The sequence below is a fragment of the Hippoglossus stenolepis genome, chromosome 11, assembly GCF_022539355.2.
Source record: "Hippoglossus stenolepis isolate QCI-W04-F060 chromosome 11, HSTE1.2, whole genome shotgun sequence".
Classification (NCBI taxonomy): domain Eukaryota; kingdom Metazoa; phylum Chordata; class Actinopteri; order Pleuronectiformes; family Pleuronectidae; genus Hippoglossus; species Hippoglossus stenolepis.
Window position 1 is genome coordinate 19694677 of NC_061493.1, and position 25550 is coordinate 19720226.

The following is a 25550-nucleotide window of genomic DNA, read 5'->3' on the forward strand; positions in this document are numbered from 1 at the left end:
AACACATTACTGACAAATGCAACGTGAGTTTTAAATTAACTTACATATCATCTGCCCCAAATTCCACTGGTCTAAGCAGGAAACTTCCTCCGAAATCACAGGAAATACTTAAAATGAAATACGTGAAATAGTGTTATCCTTCGTTTACATCAGTGCAAGTTTGAACTTTTTGAGATTTGGGCTGTTGGTCGGACATTATTAATGGAGAAATAATTGGCAGATCAATCAGTACTGAAATCCTAACTTGTAGCAGAGGATCTAAATCCACTCAACTGCATCTCACTGCAATTTGTCCACTACAGCGAAAAATAAATCTGATAATCTGGATACACGAGTGAAACAGGGAATAGTTGGGAACTGCAAATAACAGTTTATACCACAAAGCTTAAAAATAACAAAAACTCTTGTTTTTGAAGCACTGAAATAAAACAAACACTCAACTGGAGCGGAAATAACAGTTTAAAGAACATGTTTAATTTGCAGCAAGAAATTGTTGCATGTCATTTTTTTTTTCTTCTGTATAGTCACAAAATTGTAATGAGACAAAATGACTGTGGCAAACATGCAGTATGTATGAATATAAAAAACGTAAACAGATACATAGGGCTTACATACTGAGAAAACAAATGTACCAATCACAGGCTACGGTGGAAAATTCTTTCAAATTAAGAACCTCATGTTAAAAAAAAAAAAAATTACCGTCATCTATTCCTCGTGGAATAAAATGCAACATTTAGCAAATTTTAACAATAAAGGCAACATTAGAATTACAACCTGTATTAAGTGCATTGTGTGATTAAAATAAAATATAATTATGGAACAAATAAAACTGAGCAAGACTTTAAATCTTTTTTTTTTTTTACAAACAAAAAAAAATTGTGGTTGGCAAATTTTCTTTGACATAAAAAATAAACAATGTACATTTTTGATATTTCAGAACGCGACACTGAACATTCAACGTTGTTTTTTCTGTTTCGCTTGTTTTGAACTCGTAGACCAAGCAATGTTGACGCTATGACTTCAAAGTGTAAAATAGAATATATTAGTACTTATAACACTTTCATGGTTTATTTCACAGGCCTATTATTTTCCTCCCACCCTCAGCTTGTTGGTAACCCCCCCCCCAGTATACACTATGGCACAGATACATTCATATTTACAGATAAAATGTTTTTTTTAATTTGGCATCAGACAAAATGAGCCTCCCTGTGTTCCAGCTCCTGCAGCCGCCGAGCTCGCAGTCTTTGGTAGACGGGTTTAGTCTCGCTGGGGCTGAGGTCGTCGGGGCTACTCGGGGGTGGGGACTGGGGTGGGGAAAGGGAAGCAGAGGTCAAGACCCCGGGGTCGATGGCGCTGTCGGTGGAGTCTTGGGTCTGGAGCGGTGTCTGCAGGGGGCTTGTCGGGGCAGGGGACGGGGTGACTACCTGACCGGGGCTGACGGAGGCGAGCGCGGAGGTGGTGGTTGTGGTGGTGGTAACAGTTGTAGTCCAGTTTGGAAGCGTCCGAGCTCTGGAAACCGGCGGCTTGTAGAAAGTTCCGGGAGGAGGCTGCAGAGTTCTCGGTGCCCTGAGCGTAAGTGGAAGGTTTGGTGAGCTGCTAGATCCACCGACTGAATTGCCTGTGTCGTTTTCCCTTTTAGACGTCCAGCCGGGCATGACCGTGTAGGGGTTGGTGGAGAAGATGCTGGTCAAACTGGGCGCGGTGGAGACCACAGAGGTGGTGGTTTCAGTGGGGTTGAGTGTGACGGGCACCGTGGCCTTTACAGGTTGCACTCCAGCGCTGGAAGGCGGCAGGTTGGCCACGATCATAGCAGTCCTGGGTGTAACATCATAGTGCTTGTACTTCCTGTCCCATGTTCTCCTCTGCATTGAATGCGTGTCAATGAAAGGTGTGATGTAGTAGGTGCTCACTCTGGATGAGCCACTTTGCCGGGACTTTTCCGGCTCCGGTATCTCCCGTATTGTTTCAGATACGCTCTCCCGCTCGGAGGAGGCGGCGTCAACATTAGCAGCAGCGTTTCGGTTATTCCTCTCGCTTATCTGGACAGGAGCGGGCAGACGTTCCAGCGGCATGCTGATCGGTCGGGACCCCTGTCTGGTGCGCTGGGTGCGTAACTGGACCTTTGGTGCCGCGCTGGGAAGAGTGGGGCTGGTGATGCTGGGACGGCCAAACACCAAAGTTGACCTCTGGACTTCTCCTCCGCTGGAAGCCTGGACCCCGTTGAGTTGGGCCGAGCCGTCGGTTCTGTCCGTTCCTGGCTGGACCTCCTGCACCTCGTTCAGGATGTGCGAGGATGGGATCACCGACGAGTATCTTTTGTACACTTTGGCGCTCTGCAGGAACAAAAATGGACAGTTAAGGATTAAATAGTCACTTAAAACAAGATCTGTTTGTCCAGTTCCCGTCCTCACCTCTTTGATGTCCATCAGGGAGGTGGAGTGTCTGCTGAGCCGCTGCAGCTTCTCCTGAGGGGTGAGCTTAGGCGACCCCTGGCCGGTGGTGGACAGGTCGGAGCCGGCCAGAGGCGACACGTCAAAGACCGTGTGGAAGTGTCGAACCAGCAGCTCCACCATCAGAGCCTGGTAGGGGTAATCCACCAGGGAGGACAGGGACACCTCGGCGTCGGTCTGCCGGGGCTTCACCAGCGTGGGGCCGAAGATAATACCCAGGTTACTCGCTGTCATCTTGTTCTCTTCCGCCTGCTCGTTCACTCTGAGGTCGTAAGGAGGGATTGTTAGTTTAATTTATAACACATACCGAAGTCGGTGTTGACTGTGACAAGAAGTAAAGGTTGAACTGAACTAACTACTGAACTACCTTCAATGGAAGAAAACTCAAACCTGCCTCAAGTCACTCGTCTAAAACACTTTTCTGTCATGTGATTGTAAGTCCATAAATCATTCATAGACACTTAACAACACCAAATAGCAGTAATTTCTAGATTAGATTTCTAGAAAATCATCAAATTTAAATAATAGGGAAATGATCATTCGTTTTTAAAAAGTCCGTGCTTGTGTCAGATTAGGGGGAAAGACCCTAAACAAAAAGATGACCGTAAACAGAGTTTATGTTCTTTGTAACACTTCCTCTGAGCTTTAGGGAAGTTTCCATTAACCTTTGTGTCTTTTGAGGAAGTTTGCTTCAGTGTATTTGAGCAGAATTGCACATATATCTACTCGCTGTAGTTCTGTGTTTCCAGCCCTTACCTGCTCAGGTGAGCGATGAGGAAGCGCAGGGTCCTGTAGTTGGCTGTGGGCAGCTGGCGGAGCAGATCTCGGATCTTGAAAATGACTCTGTTGAGCTGGACGCTCGGGCCGCCTTTCTCTCCAGTGTGGGTGTCGGGAGATTTGTCGACCTCCTCCACTATCACTCGCTGACACTCTTTGGACAGGCCGATGAAGTCGTTGTAGTATCGATACAGGATCAGTGGCTCTGGTAACTGTATGAAGGAAACAGTGATGTGTCGGGTGGAAAATTAAGCTAACAGGGCATGTTTACTCAATGAAATTTTGTATTTTCAAGAAGTATAAACAGCAAAAAGAGTAAAAGACTTTTTTTTGCTGAAATGTCCCATTTTGAAATGATAATATTATCTTGTGCAATAGCAAAACATCTAACTCAACCTTATAAAGAAGCATTTGAGGTGTACCTGTCTAAGGTAGAGTTTGAGGACGTTGCTGATGTCGTGAGGTGAGAGGTCAGACAGTTCAACCAAGTCCTTTCCGTTTTCAAACGCCTGACAGAGCTTCTCAACGCGGGATTTGGCTCCATTTACACGATAAATCCCCTGTGAGGAAACAACGGGTCCATCAATCTGAAAATCTTTAGGTGGCAAATCCACATGCATCATAAAACGGACTTTACCTTGATGTTGAGGGCTCGACTCTCGATCTCAGACGTGCACTTCTTTATGATGAAGGGGATTCCATCCTGGCTGTTTTTTGATGCTTGGGTAAAGTCGATGCCGAACAGCTGAAGTCTGCCCAGCAGCTTTTTGTGGCCACACTGGATGGCAAGCGTCTCCAGACACTTCTTATGGCAGGCCAGGGAGCACTGGCAACAGACAGTCAAAGAAACTCAAATGTTTAGTAATTGATTAATAAATACGAAAGAGTAAATGTAAAAACGTTAAGTATTATACCTCTTCACATTCTGCTCCGTGGAAAACGACCAGACTGTCGCACTCCCTGCATTTAGACGGCGCTCGCAGTTTTCTTAGCTTGTGGGTTTGAGCAGCTTTGGACATCTGAGCATTTCGGAAGGGACCCGGAGAACTGGCCGTCTCCGTCACCATCTCTGCCAGACCTGGAAATCACATCAGCTGATGAGGAAACTGAACACACAGGTGACTTCATGCTGAGTTCTTGTTTATGTTAGTTCTCCTTTCACATTCCAATTGAGTCACAATCCAATAAAACGATCTAAATAATATAATGACCAGAAGCTACTATTTCACCATGTAACACACACAATCACATTTTAATTCTCTTGGAAAACTGAAAAGAAATTAGGTCAAATAAAAGAGGTGGTCTGCTGCTTCACTTAACAACGAGCAAACAAACACGTGCATCAACTGGAAGAGTTGAGCGCAGATACAGGAAGTGTGAGCTGAGACTAAATGCCAGAACAAACACGACCCCCTTCTGTGCAGCTGTCGGGGGGGGGAGGAGGAGTTGCACGAAAAATCCACCAGAGTCAGTGCTGTTCATCTGTGAGGTGCAGAGTGATCTCTCACTATTTCTCTTTGCCTCCCTTAACTCCTGTCACATAAATAGACCCATAGACTGACTGTGGTACTGCAGACACAAGTGTAAAACCTGTGTACACAATACATTGACATGCATCTTTCAAAGAAGAGGGCTGCATATTACACAACTTCATTAACACAACACACACACACATCTCACCATTGTCTGAGGGTGATGGTAGCTCCCTCTCATCCAAGTCATCAGCAGAAGACATGGTTCCAGTGGAGGGAGTCCTGGGTAGCCGTCGTTTAAAGTCACCTGCACACATAAAGAAAAGTGATTATAATTTGAAACCATTAATTTAATATCTAGAAATTAATTATAATGTACATTAATGTACAGTTTTACAGTAGACTGGCACAAGAACAAGCTATAATACTCTACATGTGTACAGTTAGTGATGAATATGTCATAGCTATGCACAGCGTGGCTCGCGATTTCAGCTGTACAGGGAAGTGCAGAATTAAATAAACAATGAGGAAGTTACACAAAAGATTAGAAAATAACTGCGTGCCGACATTCTCGTTTAGACTTGTTAACAGATTAAAGCGGTTTTTCATTTTAGCCTTTCAAAGTGATGATTTTTAGCATTTTTCTTTATTTCATCTGCACAAATATTGCATCCTCCTTTCCGTATTTTAATACTTCTGAGTCAATAAAGGTTTGTTGAAATATATCCTCATACCTGGACTGGCGGTCGGGGAGTCCATGGACCTCGACTCGCTGCTGCCTCCGGCGCTCTCCGAGTCACTGCACATTCCGCCCTGGCTTCCCTGGCTGCTGGAGGCCCAGGCTCTCAGCGGGGCCTGGCCTCGGAGCGCTGCACGAAAACAAATACAGACCACCGTTCACACTCCGACTGAGAAACTGAGGAGAAATACAGCGGCGTGCCACTGCCCCGCTTAGTGATATTCTTAGCAGTTGTTGCTGTTATTTTCAGAGACGAACAGTCACACAGATATTCCAGACTTGTGATGAGTAAGCAACACACAACTCAAACTGTTTTGATTATAGTGCTGAGAAAATTCCCATGACACAGATGAAATGATAAGACCCTGAGAGGATCGTGTGTAGATACAGGCAGGTTTTCAAGTTCATCTGAACCAGGGATATTCTGCCTGCAGCCTTCAGCAACAACATTCACACAGTACATACACAAAATGGTCAAGATGTCTGAATTACAATAACCCATATCTTAAAAGTGTTATTTCACCAATTACTGACCGTCAGAATGTAATTATATGCTTGTGTGAATACTAAGTATCAAACAACAGCTTCTCTGAAGTCTGTTGATAATCCCAGCACTTGCAAATACAAAGGCTCCCCTTGTTTGGCTTGTGATCTTCCCACGAGTGCCATTAACTCATCTGCACCTTGTATGTCTGTGCTGCTGTTGGACCTCTGCTCGCTCATCTTCGCCGGCCGGTGCGAGGGGCTGTCCACCTCGTCCCCGCTCAGCACGTCACAGGAGGTGATGGACGCCTGCGACAGGTTGCCGTGGGAGGAATGAGTGCTGCCCACTGACCTTTTGTTGAACAAAAACCTGGGGAAATAAAAAAAATATGGGCTTAAGGTTACATATGATGAATTTCACACTGTTGAGCAAGATTTCTGTTATTTCTGTTCTATTATTATATTACCCAGTGTGAATCTGCAGAGGTTTGTTGAACAACACAAGTGACTCAGACATTGCTTCATCAGGCGCTAAGTTTTGCTTTTCATTTTCTAGCATGTAATCTGTTGTGCTAACACCTAATGTCAATATCATGAGGAATTTATCTGCATTGTTATGAATGAGGAATTAATAGCACATCATCTTTTGATCTATTGAGTCAAATTTGTGTCTGTCATCTGTATACTACAGTAGTAACACTGTGCACTAATATACTGTAGTACTGGGGTTACTACAGTGTATTATAGGAATATTAGCTCCTAGAAACTTTTCTGCTTCTGTCCATTAGGCTCAGCTTGTGGACCCTCAGGGTTTTGTTTTTAATAGACGTTGCTCAAAGTCTTTTAATCCCAAATGCTCATGGGATTTGTTGTAACTACCAATGCTATTTGAGCTACAGCGTCATATATCCTACATTTAACGTAGAAACCTAAGTTATAAAGCATTGCTTATTTTGTCCGTGAGCTAAACCAGAGCCAAACTCTCACGCTCACAATCTCCCCTGCCGCATTCAGCCTGCGCCACAGATATTTCCTGAGGAAGGGCAACAAATTCAACACGCATTCTGTCTCTCCTTGGTTCCCTCTCTCTCGCCTCCTCCCACTCTGACTCACAGTTACCTTTGCTGAAAGGAGAACTAAGTAGCTTCCAAAAGGGTGGGAGAGACTTTAAGATATGTCGAAACCCCATTGTGTAAAACTGAAATTGAATCCAAAAGGACCAAAAACAATAAAACAGCTGAACAAACACAGATATATGACCTCGTGGCCTGTGACTTTTGCATTCACTACAATCTGCCTTGTGACCCCTCATCTACCCGACTATAAACCCTCAAACATGAGTGGAGCAAGCAGATTTCACACTTGCACAAGCTGAGGAGCTTAAGTCAGATTTTCGAGACGAGGATTTCATGCTTTCTTAGCAGTTTCAAAGCCACAGTCCTCCGGGTACCTGGTATTGTCAGAGGAGATGGAGTCGGAGTGCAGACGCTCTTTAGGCAGGTTTTTGGGAAGGTTCCGGACGAACTCGGCGTAGCATTCGCCCGGCTCATACAACTTGGCGCTCTCGCTCAGGGACTGGTAGTGGGCAGGAAGTGACACGGTCTGAGCCTGCTGCATCTGAAACCAGTTCACTGTCACCTGGAGAATAACAAATTAGGGTTTTAATGAGTGAGGGAGCAAGTGAGCCATGAGTGAATGAAAAAGGATTCAAGTGATTGTAAAGGAATAAAAGAAAAATTTACAGAAATACAGGGAGACAACATTCCTGCATGTCCTGTGGTTTCTTTTTTGTCGATGTCAAATGGCTTGTTTTGTCATTATACAGCATTGGTATGGTTTTGTCAGCCTAGAAATGACTTTAAATAGGGTTAAAGGATCATAAGTACAGTTTGTAAGTTTATGTATTGTTAAAGCTGTTATGTTTAAATGAAAACATTTAAACATATTAAGTGTGAATCCTTAAAATCTTTTAATTAAATTGAAATGAATGGTTTCAGTCTTATGTTTCTATTTCTCATTGTGTGGCTACTCATTTGTTTACAACTGTATCCTACACTGTGCATCTAAGATATTTCTATAAAAATACTTGTAAATGTCCTTTCTGTCAACTCACAGCTTTGAGGGTGAGGTCACACTGAAAGACCATCTCTCGGAGCTGTGTGAGGATGGTGCTCTTGGCGTTGGCCAGATCCATCTTCCTGACGCCTGCGTCAACCATACAGCTCTGGTACTGGTCCTGTGCCTCCTCCGCCTGAAGCAAAACAACGGATTCAGGGAAGAGAGTGTGAGGAAGTGACAGAAGCACTGAATCGTCAAGAAAATACATGATACAGCACCATTCATTTTCCCACTGTAATTTTTACCTTCTGCAGAGCCTCCTCCTCTAGCCTCCTCTTCTTCTCCAGCTGTTTGTTACCAGCGTTATTGGACTGCTCCTCCTGGGAGCGGTTGGTAGATGAGTGGGCTTTCTGGTACTCCTCTCTCCTCTGGGACTTTAGCGCTCGTGCTTTACGCAACGTTGCATCTGCCTCTTGCTGCCGAAACCACACAAATAGGTCAACATCATTAAAATAGTGGGTGTGTAACAGATATTATAAATATTATCAGACACACCTTTGTGGGTGAACAACCTTGCGTGTGAATGGAAATTATCTAATATTAATCAATGAAACAAACACTGATTTGAGAAAAAAGAGCGGAGCAGACAAAAAGAAAACTAGCTTATTTCTCATTTTAATGTTAAATGTTTTATTTATATATATATATATATATATATATATATATATATATTAGTTATAATGCAACTTTAAAAAATGGCTTTGTGCCAATGACTGTATGAAATCATTTTAATTAAGTTCACATTTGCATATCTGACAATTTCTTGGCCGTCTGACAGCATTAACTGTGGAATGCTGATTAGTCTCTTATACAAAAAGGAAGCTCGTTCACATTGCTACTGACTCAAGGGTAACTACCTTATAGTATGTGACTGTATAGGGACTCTTTACATACCATTTTCTTTTGTTCCCTCTGCCACTGCTCCTTGATGTCTTTCCTCAGCTTGTCTAGTTCATTCTTGCGAGCGAGAAGAGGCTGGGAGCAGATGGAAGGTCAACAATTACAATGAGGCATTTCAAAACGTTTTCCTGCCAAGTGTATTCTCAAAAGGCTTTTCTCACAATAAATTATTTGGATGTCAACTATGCAAGAAATGCGTGTGTGTGTCTTAATTAGTTGGCTTTCCGTAAATACTACTTTCGACGAGATGCTTTCAGGGAATCTGACCCCAAACACTTTCAAACTTTCTCTGTCCAAACTTTCTTGACCATTAATTCCACTACAGGCTTTGGTTGTGTCCAAAATGTTGGTTAGAAAGACAGGAAATAAAACAGGCTGGGAATAAGAAAGACACATGTAGTGTAAGAAATAGATCTTCAACATGTTGAAGGGAAATAAGCAAAAGATAATTTAAAGTTTACCCTATGTAGGCTACATTTTATTTCTTCTTCTCACTCTTACCTGTATGAATTTATTTGTTTGAAGAGCCATTGCAGTTTGTATAAGCAGCTGGTTGTATTCAATGTCCTTCTTGAATGTGGAAACGTAGATATCACTGAATGGCATGTAGTCCTTGGGAAGGAATGAAATAAAGAAATTGATTTCCCCATTATGATTTGCTATAAACAACTTTTGTAATGAAAGATGTGGGGAGACAGTTCTAGTTGGTTACCTGTTGACTGGCCAGTGTCTTTGCAGACTCTGCCATTTTGGCAAAACTTTTAGCATATTCAATATCTAAAAGAGAAGAAATGCAAAAAGGGAAAATTAAGTGTTATTGGGCTACAAGCACGTCAGGTGATACAGGAACTCATTATGTTCATTACATTACACATAACACAGCATGTTACACCATTAAATAAAAATGGAGACCCAACGCAAACATATAAAAGGTTTTAGCAAAAATATTATTACAAAAAACAAAAGATGGATTCTTAATAGTTAACATAAGCTGGGCTTGTGTGATCTCAGTCAAGTTAAGCTCTGTAATTTGGTTGTTCATATAATCAGCTGAAAACACTATGTTATAAACTCTAGCATGTCGAGTATGTGCATATACAGTACAAGCACAGTACATCTGCAATTAATGATATTGAAGTTCCAGGTGTCTTGTCATGGTTGATAAAGAAACTCTCCAATAATTTAGATATTTCTGAAAATGGATCAGAGGATTTAAAAAAAACATTGCTACAGTCATTTTTGCGCTTGAAAGCCAAGAACCGACCCTGCGGCCGCTGCAGGAACTCAAGCCTCCGTATGCAAGCGTCAGTGCTACCAGGTGAGCTGGCAGGCGCCCAAAATGGGATACACGTTAACTATGACGCGATGCAGTATCTCTCTGTTTGCAATACAGTGCACTGTCAACAGTCTCAGTCTCTCACCCATGGCCATTCTTTTGTCCATCCAGGCCAGAAGGTCTTTGATGTACTTGGACCAGGCCTTGGCGTAGAGTAGAGCAGACTCCACCCCGCTGTCATTCTTCAGCAGAGTCAAGTCGACTTCCTCCTCCCGTGACAACGGCACCTCCGGGCCTGTGGAGTCAGCAGAGGAGATACACACATCAAAAACAGAGCCACTGGAAACACATGGTATCAACAAAATTGCCAAGTACTTGATTGATGTGACTCAGTGTCACCAGATGTGTGTGGGTGGTGAATGAAGTTGACAGAGTAGGAGGATGTAAAAGTGTCGGGTATCTTTAAAAATAGTCCCAACAGCGTGATTTAATTTTCATTGGTTAAACTGTGATACCACTTTTCCCAGCGGCCCACCGTCGGATTCAACACAAATCCCATGTGTTGCCCATCCCACACGGAGCTATGGCTAAACAGGCAAAGAATGTCAGATATGTGGCCGGAGAGGGAGAAAACGAGCAGCTTGCATGAAAAAAAGCAGCAGAAATAACAGGGGTGGAAGTGGAGGTTTAGGGCGGGTCTACCTCAGGCATTCGAGAATCCAAAACCTAAATCACTCGGCCAACTCACACACTGACACTCTGGGCCGCTCGGGCCTGAAGCGCAACCATTAAACAAATTGTTAAGTAGCCGCTAATAGCTATTAGATTTCAGAATGAAAGTGCGTTTCACACTCGCTGTGCTCGGAGGCAGATGACAAAACGTGAATGACACTTACCCACAAGGTCGCTTTTCTCTGAACTGTATCCCTCAGGATCCACAGAGAGGTTGTCGAAAGACTGTGAAAAAAGCCATTTTAGATGAAAAGGAGAGAAAAGCAGACATACAATCAAAGTCAGACATCAGACGCGACTGGGTTCTCAACACACCAATTAAGAGCAGAAAGCAAGTCTTTGAGGCTTTCTTTAAATGAAGGCATGGTGAAATTGCTGCTTTAGTGCACCCTTTTGAAAACTGTCATGTTTCAAAACAAAGCTTGGAAGAAAAAAAAAAATCTGGACTAAAAGCTGGGACTTGAAAAACGGTGTCTCACCCTGCTTCTCCTGGTCTGGGGGATCCCCAACCCTGGGCCGCTGTCCACATCTCCCATAAGGAAGTCAGAAACTCTGCAGGGCAGATGTGTGTTATAAGTACAGTTTCATACGGTCATAGTTGCAAGCCAATCAGTTTGAGAGGTATGGTGTTATTCAAAGCGACAAATTCAGACAAAGGAAATGACTGAAATCATACATATACGCTTATATAAGATTAAGTTGGAAAAGACAAACAAGCTTACATCTGTTGGCTGGAATCTGCAGCACTTTTCTTGCCAGTTACACAAAACAGCAATAAATAAAAAAATAATCCAGTGGTGTTGAAAAGACAAACAAGCGTTGTACTCACACATTGCCAAATGTGAACGCCAAAGTGTCGATGGATGTGTCTATCTCGCCAAATATAGCTTTACTGTTTTCTGGGTTCACTTCCTTGAAGTTGACGCCTGTGGAGAGTGATAAAAACACAAAAGAGCTTTAGATAAAATAAAACCACAATGCAAACCAGTTTATGCAAAGCATGCTCGACCAGTCAACAATGTTATTCACACAATTGTATGAATAACATTGTTGACTGGTCGAGCATACTTTGCATAAACTGGTATCCACAGATATTAACACAGCAACAACAGACTCAATAAATGACATGAAAATAAAACAAAAAGGTTAAGTTTAAATTCTGAACCCAACAACAATGTATTAAATGCAGACTGGATGCTGTAATTTGTCCCATAGTATCATCTCTTTTCATTTTGCTGAATTAATACTGATTCCAGATCATACGTAACCACTTGGCTCATACAAGGGCAAAAGCTAAAGATTTCTTCTGAAGCAGCCTCGAGGACCTTTAAGAATATGTATTTAAGGATTATTCAGAAACAATCCCAAATTTCCCCTCCTTCGTTCCTATGTCTTATAATTCAAAAAGTCCTCTTTCAATCAATTGTACACATTCTTTGCTTTGAGCTCTTTTGGCAGCAGGATGTCCAGAGACTTCAGATAACACACAAAGTCACTGCAGATCAACAAACCTCCGCAAACATGCGCACGGCGCTTTCGTTCTCAGGAAACAGTTTACTCCGCAAGAGGACATTTGCAGAAAGCAGTAAGAGAAACCAAAGACACACTCAGTGAAATCCGACTACTTCCTGTCTGCCCCGAAACAGGAAACACTCACACAGCTTGAGTTCTGTGACATGTAACGTTTTTAGACAGCGGCGACGAGACTCACCTTTTCAACCGATCACCTGGCGTCACTCTCGAGTGACCAGGGCCAGAATAACTCAACAATCAGTTGCTGGAAAAAAAAATAGCTCCCAACAGTTCCAGTTTTCGAAGCAGCTATCTAGCTTTTGCGGTTGCCATTTTTCGTGAGCAAACAAATCCATGTCAACGGCGGCTTGATAATTGTAAATTCCCGACTCACGAAGAAGCACAGAAAGGTCATGGCCTCCTTGGTTGGAGGGGGGGGGACCCCACGTTCCAGGGAGACTCTTCTGGGAGACAGAGAGAGAGGAGACGCAGCGGTGCGAGCCTCCCTGCCGTGCACCTCCCTGGCCCTGAATGCTAGCGTACAACTCTGCTCTGACTTCTTCCTCAGGACATCCTGTGGATCTCATAACAATGATTCCAGAGCTCTGCCCCCCCCCCTTGTCACAATTGAAATATGGAAGCTGCATCATTCAAGTACAGGGGCCATTGTTTTCTCACGGCTGAGCTGTAACTGGGACAATTAACCCCTAAAAAATACCTCGAGTGAGTGAAAGCATGTCTGACTATTTTAATTCTGTTATATAACGTGAATCCTCTGGTGTCATAGATTGAAAGTTTACTGGAATATAATAGGTTTATTCTTGGGGGAAATATTAAAAAAACAATCATAATACATGCAGGAAAGATCACGGGGCAGCATGCTTTTTTTAGATCAATTAAATAAACAACAACAATATGTTTATCTGCACAGACAAAGAAAGTGTCTTTGGCCAGCACATACAAGATTGATTGCTGTAAACAAAACACACTATGTCAGCTGCCAACATCTCCTCTAGACAAAAGGAGGACAGAGAGCAGGGAAAGAATTCCAATAAGTTGAGGAGGTTGACACTTTTATTGCAGCGTCCTGCAGTTTCTCAACCAGAAGAAGGGAAATGAACATTAGCTCAAAACGTGAGCAGGAAAGAAACTTTGTTGGAGTCTGGTTTTCAGGCCAAAGAAAGCCTTTGCAAAGTTCATATTATTATGACACACAAACGACGGAGGAGGAGGAAACGCAGTTCAATAGTCTAGAAAGAAAAAAAAAACACTGCTCATTACACAGTTGAGTGGAGCTGAGCACGTTCCTGACATTTACAGGTTTGTCAAAATTTGTCTACAGTGTCAAATTAAAAACAAGAGCAGGTGCTCTTGAGGAGCTTGAGTGGATTGACACCTACATGTAAATGGCATTTGAAACTGGTTCGGCAGCTCTGTGTTTGGAGAGGGAGGGGAGGAGGAGGATACTTGGAGAGAAACACGAGTCAGGGGATGACACACTCTGAAGACAAGAGAGGAGCACAAGACCTGTTATCATCCGAACCTTTGACTTTTCATCTCTAACGTCTCGCTGATTCACTCCCCTTTCCTCCTTTGGCTCCCCGGCTGTATCACTGTTGTGTTACTGGCCATTAGGGTCACGTCCAGCCAGAGGGTAGATGGAGATGTAAAGCACCCCCTTGTGGAAAAGCTAATTCCCAAGCTTATGTCAACAGGACACAAACACAACTAGTTTATTTACTGCAGTATTAAATGACAGAGCTAACCTTACAGATAGGAACAATGTCACACTGCCCTGTCATAGTGAACTGTAGCACCATCATTCTGTCCATGTTAGGGTGTTTCCAGGCAATTTTAGGAAGCAATATACTCAATACAAATATAATCTTCTTCTCTGAAAGTAATGATATCTTCAACCTTTGCTGACACCAAGTACTGACTGTAAATAAGTGTTCCCTTTAGCCCAAATTCAAAGCCTGTATAACTCACTGCACACAACATTTGATTTATTTTATGCAAGTTGGTATTTACTGGAATTATTTAAATGTTTATGGTAACCTATCGGAACTGCATGTCCTTTAATTGATAAAAGAAAAAACTATTACTATAGTGAATATATAACTATTTAATATGCATCATCACTTGTACTACCAAAAAGTATTTTTTAGTACTTTGTAAGTCTGGAGGTTTAGGAAAACCATTTAGTTCATCTTAACTGTTTAAAGGTTTCCTAGAAAGTGCTGCCTTCAAGTCTTTATAGATGTATAAATAAGCGTATAAATAATAGAAACCTTCAGTTACAAATAAGAATTTCATTTTCCATCTTGTCAGTTCCATTACACTGTCACAACCATATATTGACTTGGATCTCTTGTTTCCTTTTTGCATTTTACATGTATTAAAGGTAGCACTCAGTGGGTTAAACATTGCTGAGGTGTGTTCCTAGAAAATTCGGAAAAGTAGGTCACAAGGCAGCATTGAGACAGGAAGGGCTAGGTACCCAACTCAAATATTTTCAAAAAGGTACCAACCACATAGATACTGAGATACTGTAGAATATGAAAACATGCCACGTCATTCCATACCTTGAGACTAAATCTTATCAGCGTCACTGAGTCAATAAGCATGGAGTATGCTTGTACTAAGATCTAACGATGCTGACGTATGGCCGTCTAAGGCATTGTTGTATGAAAATGTCATATATGCAGGTAGGGAAAACACAAGTGCATCAGTTGTCTGGTAACCTCAAGATTCCCAGAAACTACTTCAAGTTGTGCTGAATAGTTTATTATTTATATCATAAATGTATGCAGGGGGAAAATGCCAATGTAAAAGATAAAACTAAACAATTGAAACCAACAATTTAAGTTAAACGTAAATGTGGCAAATAGATTGTCTCATAATCTGTAATGTCATTTTTTATAAAGTTTGTATTAAATGGCATCATTAAGGAACTGGTATTGAAGCCAAAGTGGTTTTAAATACATAGGTTAAAGAAAAACCAGGGTAGGTGAGGTGTCAGACGACCTTTGACCGTCTACACAGAGAAAAGAATGAAGAAACGAGGATGTGCTTGGCTGACGAGCAGCGAGCCCAGGGGCCTCCGCAGTCGCTGCAATATGGAATGCAAATTACAGCCATGTCGTCTCCGCTGTAGAGATTCTTGTGTGCAAGTCAAGTGAAGAATTGCGGTGGATCACATTTCCAGCCGATCAACTGGTGAGTTGAGTCTTTGTGTTTGTTTTCGTTCAGTGGGACGGGGGAACGGATGAGCAGCGTAAGGAATAATAACCTCTCACATGATGTTCTTTAAAAAAAACAAATCTCGTAGCCAACTCCAACCGAGCATAAATCAATAAAGAATTCCCCACACTGGCATGAAACACCTAGAGGCCTTTGCTTCATCCTGTAACGCCACATTGAGATTTCATGCCAATACAATTGATCATCATACAGGCATGTGTGTGCGTTCACCGGCATGCAGGCCATGGGGGCAATTACTGACCTTTGACCTTGGCAATGACCGTGCCAGCCGCTCCGAGGATGTCCACCGAGTTGAGGGTCTGGTGCTTGCCGATGACAGCCTTGAGGACACGTAGCAGCTCCGTCAAACGCTCCTGCACCACCTTCTGAAGACCTTCCAGATTCTCTGAACCAAAACAAAAGGTGATACCACGACAACGTCACAAAGGTGAAGTCACGTATGAGGACATGACCAACAGAAGCTTCCTTATATCCAAATGCCTGAGATGGACAGATTTCACTCATGCATTTTCTTGTATTTGTCCAAGTCACCGTACAAAAATGTATTTTGAGTCACAGTGTCAAATGAATTCCTTGCATTCCTTTTGTAACTGCCACACGTATTACTTGGCAAAAAAAGTCATTTTCAAACTATGAAGCTATGTTGTCATCTTTTGACTGATCTAGACAATTCCCCTCAGGGCGAAAAAAGACAGTGTGTGCTCTGTTATGTTTTCTCAACGTGAGCAGTTGCTCCTCCAGACGAAACGTGGAGGACAAAGACAGTGGTGATTAAAAGTGACTGACAAACTCAGTTGCAGGAAACTAGTGTGATGCAACTGCTTTTGCATTTCCTCCAGGCTGAGTGACAACGGACACGACTCGTAAACATGTTTGAGTGTCTCAGTCACAGCAGACATTTCCGTTCAGGTGAAGAAGAGAAGAGAGAGAAATGGTTGCGTGCTTTTTGTGCTGTGTGGTTACATATGAGGCAGAGTCGACCTTGAGTTTGACGAATGTCAGACTTAACACAAAAGCCACCGATTTTAAATCGACACAACAAACAGTGTGCTCATCCAAATCTAAGTCATAAATCCCTGTTTGACTTAAGAAACAATTAAATGCCATATTTATTTTTACTTGTTTGACTATTTACAGCTTAAATACAGAGTCTGCGTTTCCGTCTGATGCAATTTGGCAACTATGAAGAGACAGTCATGCTAAAGATGAAGAAACAACATTTCAGAGGTGACTAATGTGCAACAGCTTCTATCTGCAGCAGACGGGGTGAGTGGAAGGAGGAGTTGAGAAAGATGTTGGCTTGCTCTCCGTTAACCAGTGAGCTTTCAGAGGATGACACTTGAAGAGGGAAAGAATGTACAAAATGCATTCAGGTTGCTCGTCCACGATTAGCCTTTTGACCATATCACATTCGATCAGTAGTTCTTCTTTGAGAGGTATGCCTTTCCTGTAGAACCAGGCAAAGCAGAAGTATACCCTCATTTGCCGGTGTTGAGGCCAGCGGCTTTCAGTCATTCTATGAACTTCTGAAATGTTCCTGAAATTTACTTGAGGGAATGTACATGAAAAGACAAATGTTCTAATCAGTTGCTCCTGACATTTCCAGAACTTTTCCTGCCAGCTCGCTAGTAAAGTGTCAAGAAAGCAGCCATACAAGTAGAAGACGACAACAAAGACGTCAGATCGGAGAGACGGTGAGATTCCAGAGGTTTTTGGTTATAAGGGCTGACGTCAGTGTTGATGTGCTGTGAACATGTGATTGACACAGCGGATTTTACATGTAATTTCCTGCCTCCTGCTGCCTTATCCAGGTGCCATCCATCACCTGGATGTTCTGGACATTTTCCTGTTGTTGAGAACGCGTCTGACTCGGACAATTTCCTGCTGTGTTCTTTCATATATAACAGGCAAACTCAAAATTTATGGACATCTTCCGGAGTTCATGTCTGAGAATGGCTGTATTTAACCAAGGGTTTTCCTGACCCTTTGTACACTTAATCACAGCCTTAAAGGTCCTCTATAGGATGTTTCCTGCTTTAGAAAACAGTGTTGCTGTGTGTTCAACGGAGATTTAAGCTCTTAATCTAGAAATAAAACCCGACAAGAAAGAAAGTGCATATAGAGACATGATACATTTTCTCCAGTCCTTGTCAGGATCTAATGCGTGTTAATCAGCGGAGGCTCTGCAAGCTGCCACAAGACAATAGGTGAGTTCATGTCTATCTCGCTGTTTTTCGAGGAAGCAGTTGCACCGTCTGGAAACGAGAAAAAAGCCATCTGTTTTTCATAAATGCCATCCCAGCAGGCAGCAGAGTGAGATGAGAGGCTGAATTCATTGGAATTACAGAGGAAGGGAAACTCAGGGCCCGGGTGGGTGTGTGTGTGTGGGTCTGTGTGTGTGTGGGGTCTGTGTGTGTGTGGGGTCTGTGTGTGTGTGTGTGTGTGTGTGTGTGTGTGTGTGTGTGTGTGTGTGTGTGTGTGTGTGTGTCGTATTTGCTTCTCCTCTATTATTCATACACACACGTACTAAATGATTTGGCAAAAGTAAAAATCCACAACTGACACATAAACCACGGCCATCTGTGACGCTGTTTATGAACGACAGTAGGTAAGAATCACAGGGTAACAACTCAGAAAACAAATAAGTCGATCTTAGCTGGTCAAAAGTTAACTAATCCTCGTCCCCAGATTCCCCCACTCAGGATTAGTAAAACTCCTGTAGATCAGGGGCTCACCTGCTCCCCAGCCCCAAGGCGAAAAGTCCCTGACCCAGCAACACACACTTTGAAGTCCCCCTCCCTCCCAACGCCGACAATGGGCCTTCATTAGGCACCCTCCCCTTCCTTTCAACCCTCCTCCTCAGTTGTGGTCATTGGGGTATTTTTGGTAAGCTCACTGGTGTTTGAAGATTTTCTTATCAAAGTTAAGGGTGAGGTTTTGGCTCTTAGCATATGAGAGCCGCGTCCTAATGAGGTACACGCCGGGAGAATTCACACTTTGCATGACAGAAGCTGAGCATGACTGAAGGAATCACAGATGTAATGTAGGTTAGGATCACCCGTTTCCCTTTCCTCTGAAAAAGAAAAGAATTTAATTAAGACTGAGCTGTTCTGCAGAGGAGCAGAGGAGATACGAGTTGTAAAGGGGAAAAAACAAAAGGCTGTGATGTTGTGGCAACAAAGACGGACGGATGTCCTGAGCCAATCAGCTGGACTGAAGTCGAGGCCAAAAAGGACATTTTGTCATGGACTGGTACAGGCTGTATCCATTGTTTACCGTCACCCACTGCCGGCTGCCACACCACTGTGCAGAGTTAAAACACTGCGATGGAGAAGCACAAAGAAACGAACAGCAGCCAGCAATTTTAATGGATGACATACACAGTGACAGTGACCTTCAGTAAACCGAGACCGTGTCCACAACAATGACAGCAGAGCTTCGTGCATTTACATTACCAATGATTTAATCTACACATATGAAGTGCTGAGGGGTTGTCAAAATCTTGCATTCATTTTCCAACAAAGCTTCATAGTCTATACCTGTGTATATATACATTTTATTTGTGATTTTGAATGTTTTGTATTTTATCACTTGTTTCATTTTTGTTGTAATTAACAATTAATTGTAAAATAAATAGAGTCTGTATTTGTATGTAGCACTAATGTAAACCTTCTTTGGACTAATCATGTATTGTGCTGCTGTAATATAAAAGGAATATATAATTAAGCGGATACTGAATTTTCAAAGACACATTTTTGGGTCCAGGGCAAAAACTATGCTGTTACATTTGCCTCATAATGACAAAGTTTGAATCATTATTTTTTTTAATTCAAAAAAATATGTTTCATCATGGTTAAAATTATCATTTTTTGTAGTGTGCACATGACTTTCCCGTTTGTTTGTGTGCATGTGAGCACAGTCTGTGGGAAATTAGGCTACTCAGATCACTGTTAAATCTTCACCCTAAAAACCCAGATTAAAAAAAATTCAATACAAAAACATTCCATTCAACAATCAAGAGCGGGAATAAAGTTATCAAAACAAGGTCAAACTGTGTGTGACAGCTCACACTGATCGCCACCAGTGTTGTGCTCTGAACGGTGTGAGAGGATCCGTGCTCAGTGCAGCATGAGACAGCCGAGAAAAAAGCTGGTGAAAATCAGTGGTGAGTGGTTTTGTCACAACAATGGCATCAGAAGGCGCAGTGGAAATTGGTGGCAATTGTGGGGACCCTGCTATTGTTTTGGTAGAGATAACAGCGTTGAGGCAGAGAGCCGGGCCATATTGTTTAAAGGAAGACCCCCCCCCCCACTGCCAACGCCAACGCAGCTCAAGGCCGCATCGCCTTTCTTTACTGTGGTGGGATGAGCTGGTGTCTGCTTCTTCTATTTTCTACAAAGATCCAGACCTCCCACCCTTTGAGGAAAAACATTTACTATTACAAATAAAATAAAAATGTAGACGTAGATTCTAATTATCTATCGATTTCCTCTATGATTCCCAATCGATTTTCTGTGTGAAAAAATAAACACCTTTTCAGCAGTTTTCAGCATCAACAGTTTAGAGTAGAAATAGAACTAAAACATGCACGCAACTTGGGTGTGCTCCACTCTCTCACCGCTATTTTCATGTACAGTGTTTCTCATAGGTTGTGAATTTACTTGCGATGGTAGGGGATGAGGAAAGTGACAAATGTGCCTGTAGAGACTCGTGAAGTTGAGAAGCCGGGTCTAACTCTTGAGAGTTAGATCCGGTTATATTCTGCTGCTGCAATTTACCAAAGTTCCCTAAATGCTTCTCATGCAGGGTATCTGTAGCACATGCAACTCGATAGATACTGGCCAAAAAACCTTAATTGGTAATGGTAATGTGAGGGGTTCACAATTCTTAAAAACTCCCAAACTGCTCCCTGCCTCACCAGGGCCGTCCTGATCAATGTGTATGATAACATGTTTAACAAGGAATGTAAATGGAGGTGAGACCTTGAGGCTAACATTAGCAAGCATGCTACTGTCAGATATTAAAGGCGACGGTTAAAAATGTCACTTCTGAGGAACAGACAATCCCTGGTGACCACATCTCCCAATTCATTTTGTCATCCGGACTTCTGCTTTTGTTTGCTCTAACTAAAATGAACTACAGTTTCAGTCAACGGTTGCACCACACTCTCCGTTATGTTTACATTTACTTCCCCATGAGATCATGTGGAATGAGATCACGTGCATTACTCCCTGATTGCTCCCCCTGGCACGCTAATCTTAATAATATCCTGTCGTGTGTGTGGTGTGCGATGAGCCATTATTTTCAAATCTTGTAGTATGTGCCTGTTTGAGATTAGAGAGCAGATAATCTGCACAGTTTCTGTGTGTGTGATGCAAACAGTTTTCAAAATCGGTTGGGATATTAAAACTCCTGTAGTCTGAGCCGGGCTTTGGTCAAAGAAAAGTCCGCTAAGCCCGCCTGCGTGGCACTAATGTTATCATAAGAGGATATTTCCCTGCAGTAACGGACACGCAACTCGGGTGGGAGGCAGTGGCCCCTGGGTGCGTGATGTGTCATATACATGGCGTTCTTGCTATTTATGCCCATGATGCATTGGGAGATGTTTCATCACCCTGCTTCTGTTTTCTTTTTTTAGTTGAAGTGATTATTTTAGAGAGACACTACATCGAGCACTGTCATCATCCTTCTTCATCGAGGATGTTTCTCCCAGCAGTGGGTGTGCGATTTTCACTCAATTTCATTCGAGTTTGAAGCAGACCGATATAAACTTCAACAGAAACTCATCCTCCTCTGCTGTCACTCTGCATGCTGAGTATACGTTGTACATACCATCAATCTTTGCCAAAAAATTGCAGGTTTAAGTGGTGACTCAACTTTGACACAATACAGTCGCTCAAACATTTTCCTTTTAAATTAATGTCACCCTTTAAATTGCTCTGTGTGTGTGGGAGGGGGTCCCATTGTGTTTTAACAAAGCTCATTGTGTGTCCGGCGCAGGGAGAGACCACTCTAATCCGAATCTTCAGGTGGCCTGATAGAGGTTACAGCCTCTGCTCCCCCCACTGATAACAACAGGCAATCAACTGGCCTGTCTGGACACGCGATCAGCTCGACATGAAACAAGCCTCAGCAGCTCTGGTGACACAGTGCTACTTGGGAAACAGCCGCGGGGCTTTACTGAAAGGCCAAGGAGACCACATTTCCCCATCAGCATCCCTCCCCCTCTGTCTCTTTACTAGGAGGGGGGTGGTGGTGGTGGATTTACACCCACAGAGGCAGATTATTTTCAGATTTTCTTTTAGACGTGCGTCTGTCAAAGTCTTACCACAATGATGACGTATTGTTCCCTGTTCAGAAACAGTCATCACCCCAAAATTGCTGCAGATGGAAACAGACACTTTCCCAAGAGAAACCGAGACCGAACAAGATGAGCTCAGATGATCCTCAAGACTCTTTAATCACAATCCAGAAGGTCAGAAAACATGAAATACTAACAAACTGCCTGCATTGCTGAGCCGCCTGCAACCTGATCTGCGACAGGTGGAATTGTTTGGTCAGGATTCCATCCGCAAACACTAATTTCCCCCTCATTCCAAACAAACGCTGCATTGCTGGGTGCCTCACTGTCTTTCCCATGCCTTGTTTGGAGACGGAGCAGGGCCCCAGACATCACACAGACAGTAAACAGCAGGCACTCCATAAACAGCTCCACGCTCTCTGCCTATTAGTGAACCACACTCTGTGGGGTCTGCGCTTCGCCGTCAGGCTAATTCTTCAACACTTCATTACATGTTTGGGGGGGGGGACTTCAGAGCAGGTGCAAAACTACAGCGCATTGTTGAATCAACACAGTGCATCGGGTGTCACAACATTAGAATATGAGAAATAAAAGCCACTTTATATTAACGCCTTCCCAAACACTCCAAATCGTAGAGTTGAGAAACAAATCTACTTTCTATTTTGTATCATTTTTATCAAATTTAACAAGTATAATTAAGGCTGTAATCTGTCTATTAATCAATTTGATTCCAAAATAAAGCGCATACTTCTAGCAAGACCCAACAGTCCCTATAAATTCAACCAAGCCTTACAGCTAAGCCACTGCAGAACAATGATTTGTGTTGTATTCATCATAGTATTAAGAAAGGGATTAAAAAGTTCCTGGATCCACTCCTTTGGTCTGAATCACAAAACAATTTAATGGGTTATTTCTTTATTTTCCATGTGCCAACTTTTTTGTGGGAATCCATTCAGTAGTTTTTTGAGTAATCCTGCTGAAAACAAACAAACCACCAACCAACCAACAAACAAACAATGAAAAACAAACAGGCGCACAGGGGTTGAAAATATGACCTCCATGTAGGAAAATAAGCAAATCACATTTTACCAGTGCCCTAGAGGACATTTAAATTATTTATTATGTCCCATCATATTTAATTTACTCGCATTTAACAAAAGAAAAAGAAAAACCTCACATTCGACATCAGCTAATTGTTTCAGCTTGTTGCAATACTACCAAACGCAGAAAGGCTGGTACTGTTGCAGAGTTTTATTCCACTACTTGAATCTGTGGGTGACTTCACCTCAACACATTGTTAGTTCAAGGTTTCATGAATGAATCTCCACCCACCTGGATGAATGATGTCACCTGATACAGCATGGGAACATGTGTGAGTCTATTGGGCAAGAGAGGTGACTAACTCCTTCAGACATGTGAATCAGGTCCAAGAATTTGTTATGCCAAGTACAACTGTGTTTTTGTTGTGTCTCTTATCAGAGATGACTAACTAAAAAAAAATACTACCTCTCAGAGTAGCATCACAAGTCTCAGCCCCCTCCTGCGCCGGCCAGAGTTGTAAATTTCAGCAGGTCTGACCAATCGCCAGCGAGCGACATCCCAGTGCTAGCAGGAGCTCCACCGGCCAATCCACCCCTCGCCATGACCAATCTCCTACACAAACATCTACAGCCCATAACCATAAATCCCACCCCAGGAAACACACCCCGACCACAAGCTTGCACAAAAACATCCTTCAGCATCACAGGGGAAAGTTACTGCCCAACAAATCTCTCCTTTCTTTCTCCTAAGAGCAGCAGGCCATTAAAGCATTATGTGTTGGAATTGGGCTTTTCTCTCGGCTGAAGGCACCACCCGCAAGTGGCCACTTCAGTTGGCACAGGGGCACTTGTGTGAGAAGGGTAGATATTTGTGGCACTAACGGCTGGATTTATTTTGCACAGGGTAGTGATGGCTTTTAATGGCGAGTAAACTGGGACTTTGAAATGGTTAAAACACAGAAAATTGCCTCATTCTACAAGATAGGAAGCAGTCCAACATTACCTCTAATTACACTGGTAAATTACATAGATTCCAGTCTTTTTAAATTGACTCAAAGCAACTAAAATGTCCAATTCTCATTACAACTGCAGTTTAAAGAGCGCTGAGCAGAGAGGAAAACAACTTTCTTAAAATCGTTATCAAGGTGACTGAATGTGTGAATGAACACTTTTATCAAGTACCACTCGAAGGGAAGAGTCGGCCCTTCTGACAACAACACAGAGCCACGTTTGAACTGAGCAGAAAAAGCCCATTTACGCCTCCTAACATCTGGCCTTAGTTGTTAGTGTGGAGAGGGTACAATTTATTCCCAGGCCAGACTCAAGACAGTAGTCGCCGGTAGTTAACGGCTCCGGCTCCGTTCAGCAGTGATGGAAACATGACACCCTGGTTGAACACCCATTTTCCCAACATAGTACTGACACATGTCATGGAGGGAACGCTTGTTGAGTAAGGTAAGAGATTAAAAAAAGTTACACTGTAAGATCATCATGGGCCACAATGAATCTTTCTACTCAACAAACGTGACACACAACAAACTTGTCTTCTGGTCCGTGGCCTTTTGGTGTAAAATTGGTATTCGAGACTTTTGCTGTATAACTCTGAACAATGCATTTTAACTGGAGTACAGCCAGATCTTATCAGAGTGTCACGATGACACATCAGTTGAAAGCAGCCCCAGTTTTCCCAGTGAAATGAGGCTCAAGCAGACATGTTCCTCCTCGTGTACAGACTTTAACTGTTCCTCCTCGCAGCACTACAGTGTACGAAGAATGTTTTCTGTAGCATAATGGGAGGTAACATGATCCAGAGTTTATCTGTGCTCAAACAAACACACAATGCACACCATACATTGAATAAACAACCTTTCGAGCTCACGCTCAGCTGTGCCGAGATGTTTGTTCTACCCTGAAGTGGAACTGTAAAAGCTTTTCTTCCTTCTTTTCCACCTGTGGCTAATGGGATAGAGTATGCAAGCCAGACTCTCTTGAGTAAAGAAACCTTCAAGGATGTACAGTTTAAATTGGCGTCCTGATGTCGTCGCAGCAGAAGCCATTTAAAGTTTAAACCTGACCCTGATGAGCTCTGTAAGACTCTACACCATCCATAACTTAATAACCACCACACATTTCTCAAAACACATTCCTCAACTTTTTTTGGGCTTGAAAATGAGGTCAAACCACTGAGATACTTGCAACAATGACATTTTTAACACATTGTGGGAAAAAAATTGATATTTTTGAGGTGAAATTTTCCGCTTTTTCATTCCTGTGTGGTCGCCACAATAAAAGCAAACCAAAGCTGTGAAATGGTGAAGTACAGAGCTTGTGCAACAGTGACATTTTGTAAAGACTCTTTAGTTGATAAGCAAAAGAACAAATTCCTCTAAGTAACAGTTCCTATATACTTCAGATGACTACAACACACACGCTGCGGTTCCCTCAGGGACAACTGTCCTCGCTTTAAAATTTCGAAAATGAAAGAC

General features: G+C 42.6%; 1 protein-coding gene across 2 annotated transcripts in view; it reads right to left on the minus strand.

Moving 5' to 3' along the window:
* Positions 1 to 452: 452 nt before the first annotated feature.
* The window catches only part of LOC118117874 (rho GTPase-activating protein 29), a 31396-nt gene continuing 6298 nt past the window's right edge, over positions 453 to 25550 (minus strand). The window contains exons 3-22 of one of the 2 annotated variants that reach the window (XM_035170495.2): positions 15965 to 16108; positions 11777 to 11873; positions 11427 to 11499; positions 11112 to 11172; positions 10361 to 10510; positions 9652 to 9716; positions 9441 to 9551; positions 8934 to 9014; positions 8285 to 8455; positions 8035 to 8172; positions 7372 to 7559; positions 6122 to 6291; positions 5434 to 5568; positions 4908 to 5006; positions 4142 to 4305; positions 3865 to 4053; positions 3650 to 3787; positions 3207 to 3439; positions 2412 to 2712; positions 453 to 2333 (exon numbers count right to left, since the gene is read on the minus strand). In XM_035170495.2, the coding sequence (XP_035026386.1) occupies positions 1188 to 2333; positions 2412 to 2712; positions 3207 to 3439; positions 3650 to 3787; positions 3865 to 4053; positions 4142 to 4305; positions 4908 to 5006; positions 5434 to 5568; positions 6122 to 6291; positions 7372 to 7559; positions 8035 to 8172; positions 8285 to 8455; positions 8934 to 9014; positions 9441 to 9551; positions 9652 to 9716; positions 10361 to 10510; positions 11112 to 11172; positions 11427 to 11499; positions 11777 to 11873; positions 15965 to 16108 (3854 nt within the window). In that variant the 3' untranslated portion in view covers positions 453 to 1187. Of the gene's footprint in view, positions 2334 to 2411; positions 2713 to 3206; positions 3440 to 3649; positions 3788 to 3864; positions 4054 to 4141; positions 4306 to 4907; positions 5007 to 5433; positions 5569 to 6121; positions 6292 to 7371; positions 7560 to 8034; positions 8173 to 8284; positions 8456 to 8933; positions 9015 to 9440; positions 9552 to 9651; positions 9717 to 10360; positions 10511 to 11111; positions 11173 to 11426; positions 11500 to 11776; positions 11874 to 12658; positions 13036 to 15964; positions 16109 to 25550 lie in introns of those variants that run through there. The other variant, XM_035170496.2, reaches the window with a different exon arrangement.